At 27.1% G+C, this 5316-nt stretch overlaps 1 protein-coding gene across 1 annotated transcript; it reads left to right on the top strand.

Moving 5' to 3' along the window:
* Window positions 1-743: 743 nt before the first annotated feature.
* LOC106687924 (uncharacterized) lies at window positions 744-3023 on the top strand (the record flags this gene model as incomplete). Its single annotated transcript, XM_014432094.2, is given in 2 exon segments — window positions 744-848; window positions 2532-3023. Coding segments are annotated over 2 exon segments (404 nt in total), but the record flags the coding sequence as incomplete, so codon positions are not given.
* Between the last annotated feature and the right edge of the window lie 2293 nt (window positions 3024-5316).

Consider the following 5316-nt stretch of genomic DNA (forward strand, 5'->3'; position numbering starts at 1 on the left):
CTAACTTTAATTTGAGTTTTGACAGACATTTATACGTCTGATGGTTCCTAAAATATATTTTCCCAAAATATATTCTCTAACTACTGATTTTTTAGTACATTTTATATGAAATGTTGCTTTTTAAAAAAGTATATCTCGGGAACTATTGAACGTAAATAGCACTTTTAGGGTCCTTATTTTAGAAAATTTACTTTTATTTAAATTATATTATATTAGGCTTAATTTGCCAAAATAAATTCACAAAATATTAACTTTTCACTGTATGAAAAAAATGTTGCTTTGAAAAACTATATCTTGAACAGAAAAAGTTCTGTTAGAGCTCATATTTTAGCAAATTTACTATAATTTAAATTATGTTCTATTAAGTATTTTATTATTTAAGATAGTTAAAAAACATATAAACCTCTGAATGAAAAATTATTCTAATTTATATTCCATCCGACTATGGTAGGAGGAGTCGTAAATTTTGACTAGTAATTAATTATACCTATATAGTTTTTATTAAAGAAATAAAAAATTGGGTTCAATAACTGCCTTTTTTTTTGTTCCGAATCTTTGGATAATTCTTATTATATATTCAGATGTTAAGTACTGAAGAAAATATAGGAATGTAATTTTATAAAATCATATTAGTATATTTTGTTTCCTATTATTACTATAAGTACTCTAAATACTTTACATGTAGTACTATAGTACTCTATATGAGCAGACTTACTGACACGGTGACCCATTGACTGTTACAGGGTTGGAGGGAGGATGGAGAGGTGGTTACCCACCCTACCTACCGCCACCCCCGCACCACCCCCATCTACTGGCCTTGTCTGCCGCGCCACAATCCCCTTCTCAGGGTAAGTATACCTAATATCTAAAATATTTTAGAATTAATATTATATAATTATTAGTTTTAATGTATAAGAGTAATAAAATAATTTTTAAAAAATATTCTTTGTAGTGGAATTTTAATTTTATAAATAAAATAAAATATATTTATAACAAAAAAATAAGATGAGGAAACACTTACAAAATGAGAAAGCCACCAAGCCCGCATTTCACGTGTTTTTGTTTACCTGATTTCTTTTGCCTTCTGAAAATATACTATATAATGGCTCCAAGTCAAATTGATACACCTAAACAAAAATATTTCATTTTATTTTATTCCCTAAATTATTAAGGTATTTTTAGGACTTAGGGATAGTAGGAAAATAAGCCACTATTTCACCAAATATGCTGTATATCTCGGATCATTTTTCGGATATAACAAATATTATTTTTAATGTTCTTACATTTTATCTGAAAGTTTCAATATTGAAAGAATATATGAAGATTCATATATATTTCATATCATCTATAAAATGCAAGATGTCAATCCCAACAACTGACCCGTTTTTTATGTATTATCCGTTTCACTCCCACACAGTACCCCATAATCTCCATGTTTAACATTGTTTGAAAATTTTGTTTTTCTTCTCTTGGCTCCCTGGACACAAAATATTCAGAAAATTTAGTTTGAATCTTCTGATTTTATTTTTTCGTTAATGAAAGGTTTTTTGTCGGAATGACCGCAATAAAGTCTGAATAAAAAATAAATTGAATTTTAGATGCAAATATAAATGCATTGTAATGAAAAATTCCAAAGCTCAAGTTAAACAATTTTTGTTTTTATTCTGATTTTATAATTTATTTATGAGATCCATTAGATGATCGAAGATGGGTCTCGTAGGTGAGGTCAGTTGAGTAGTAATGAATTGAAATAAATCAAAATAATTTTATTAGTGTCTACGTTTTGGCATAAATTCCAGGCCTTTATCAGAGCTAAAATAAAAACGAGATAGCACCCGTATTATTATATTAAAAAAAAAAGAAAACAAGTAATATAGGAGATTACAAATAATTCTGTATGAAGGTAATATGTAATATTTGAAAATTCTTACAAAAATATGATAAACATTGAAAATATTATAAAATAAAAGAAAAAGACATAGAGCTATTCGATTTTTAATAATTTTTTTTTTTACTTCTTTTTCTAAATGCTTATTTATCCAATCTTATATATTATAAATATTATATATTACATTATTATTGTCTTTAGTATTAATCGTTATTTTCTGCTGTAATATTTTTTTCTCACACTGTCTTACGGTTTTTATCTTGTTTTACTTTTAGCCCTGATAAAGACCTTTTTAAAATTTATTTATTCCGTGGGACCACTACAAAATAAAAGTCAACCAGCTCATGCTGGAATCAAACTGGTAAGTTGACACCTCAACTTCCATTACAACGGCGACGCCAAGGTGAAGACTTGAAATTAAGCTCGAAACATCGGCAAAAATTAAATTAAATAAGTTCCACTTATTTGTATTCATTACTACTCCATTGACTGCACTCTCAGAATATATTTTCCTCGTATTGAATCTACATTCAACAATAAACATATCACTATAATTTATTTATTATTTTATTGTAAATGTTAAGTTTTTATTTATCTTGTTACTTACAACTTGTTACTTAACTTTCTAACCTCGCTGTTGCAGAAGGCTGCCGCACCGCAGAAGCCCTGGGCCCGCTGTCGGTCTCAGTGGCTGGAGAGAAGACCTCCGAGGCGGCCCTCACGACCGGTTCCTCCGGAGACTCGACTCCTTCGCCGCCTCCGATGCCGCCCCATCCCGCCTTCTTCAGCCTCCTCTTGCACGCCCCTGCTCTCCTCCCACCATCGCACTGGCTCTACCCGCATCTCTGTCCTCCGATTCTTCGGCCTGCTGCGGAGCCTCCGGCCTCACCGACCAAGTCTCCAGTGGCCAAGAAGACACCTCATGTTTGGAGGCCGTACTAGCAGTAGTTCCGCCGGCCTGTTTTGGCCGGTTGGTCATCTCTTGTGGAACCAAAGGTTCAACTATTGTACTTGAAGATAACTTTTGTCGAATTGTGAGCTCTCAAATATTCCTGTAAAAGAAAAAAAAAAATTAGTAACTGAAATGTGAATTAATGGATGGTGTCATTTAATAGATAAAGATCTTTCTATCCAGTTTCTCAATAAGACTGTAAAAAAATAATAGTAAAATTTCCTATATATTTAATTTTGAATTTTGAGAACACAGACCTACCAAAACTTCATGTTTTCTCAAAAGTTTCTGCCGTCTCTGGCAAGTGATTTAGTCATACTATACCGAATAACAGTATATCATTCAATCGAGTAACCATAAACCTCTTCTTCACAACCAGGGAATAAAGAAAAAAATATTTTTTTAATTATTATTTTGGTTCAAATGAACAGTATTTAAAAAAAAAGTTTCAATTGTATAAATTTTATAAAAATTTGCTACCTTACTACATATAATGTATTGTTATGAGGCATAAGCAACAATACAATATTCTTAATTAAAAAATAAAATGAAAAATGGATGAACCAGCATACAAAATTGTATTTTTCAAAATTTTTGCATAGGTTCATATCTATAGATATTGTAGAAAGATATTTCTTTACTGAATTATTGTTTTAAATTTTTAAAATAATATTTGGCAACTCTTTTTATACTAGATCATTCTTTCTGGTTATAAACGAGAAATTTTTTTTAAATTTAAAAATGTGGTTGAAAATTATTTAAACAAAACTATGAGCTTTCCTTTGTTTCTCTATCGTGCATTCCATTGATATCAATTAACTGCGACCTAATGTTTTTTTTTTCAGTTTTAAACAAAAATTTCTTGTAAAAGTATTGGTATTATTTCTTAGTTTAGGGTTCAAACGGCCAATCCTCAAAATATTTAGTTGCTTCGAACCTTGAACAAAAAAATGTTACCACCGATGTTCCCGTACCATGTTTTTTATTAAGTAAGGTTGCAACATTTACCTTACAATTCCTAAAATGGTTGGAAGATAAACTAAACTGCGCAATAAAATTCAACTCAAAACATGTTTACTCCGATATTAAACAATATATAATGACAATATATTTTTTATCAATAGCAAACCTGTTTTGAAGGTGTCCATATTGATTGTAAAAGTTTAAAAATGAACTTCAATAACTTTTTTCAGAGCTGGATAATTTATTAAATTAATTATGTATACGATTTGAGTAACGTTGATCTATAAATGTACAATTTATTTAAAAATATATTCTATATTTTATTTACTAATTATTTTTAACTTTTACTGTCTCTTGCAAGATTTAGTTTTTATTACTACAAAATTCAAAAAATTCTCTTTTTTGCATTGATTTGAAATATTGACTTATTGTATTGTTATAATTCAGCATTCATATTATCGCATTTTAAGCATAAAAACATCACCATGAGAATACAATGTTTATGACAAAATTGTTCTTAAAGCGAACATCTTTTCTCAAAAATTCGTTACTAAACCATAAATTGACTCACTGTGTTACTTTGACTTCCAAAAATGTGTTGTTGCTAATGAACTGACCACTCGTTATTGTGGTGTGCTATATTTTCAAAAACTGTTCAGACTGTAAAATAGATATTTTCGATTTATTGTATAATAAAAATTTTATTGATGTTTAATATATAGATTTTATTTGTATAATTGTCTTAAGAGAGAAGGGCAAAATTTAAAGACAAAATAAATAATTTTATAGTAACTATAAACATTGATAATGTTATTAGGTGTTTTGAGGGTTTTTAATTATTAATTTTTTTAATATATTTTTTCTATTTATTGTTTTAATAGATTCTATGTTAGTGTTTAGTTATTATTAACATTTATATTCCAAAAAAAAAAAACACAAAAAAAAGCATTTTTCGGTTTACTTTAATGGTTATTTTCAAATATAAAATAAAAGATAAATATTTAAATTTGTAATATATACATACATTTATACTAAATAGACCAATTTAGCACATTTAATTAAATAATACTATATAGATTCTTTAAAAAGAGAAACAAATAATAAATAAAAGTGAGAAAAAAATTAATTAGAAATGAGAAATAAAAATTTAAAAAAGGATATAATTGTAATTAATATAATTAGATTTAGAAGAGTATGGTTCATTTAATTTATATCTAATTAAAGATAGTTTTATCTAAATTTAAACTAAAATTAACATGAAAGTAAATAATATTTGTTATTAAGTAATATAATGCTGTTTTTTAATTTAACTGGTTTAATTTAAATTTAAATTTAGATAAAAATAAATCAAATAAATGATCCTTACTCTTTTTATATAATTAAATTAAATACAATTATAATATTTTTATAATTTATATTTATTGTTTATTAGTAATTCTTTTGTCTCATTTTATTTTTGTTTTTATTTGATTCTATTTTTAAAGGAATATATTTTTATTTCATGAAATGTGGC

This window comes from Halyomorpha halys, unplaced genomic scaffold, assembly GCF_000696795.3.
Source record: "Halyomorpha halys isolate HHAL.00 unplaced genomic scaffold, Hhal_1.1 Scaffold1028.1, whole genome shotgun sequence".
Taxonomy (NCBI): Eukaryota; Metazoa; Arthropoda; class Insecta; order Hemiptera; family Pentatomidae; genus Halyomorpha; species Halyomorpha halys.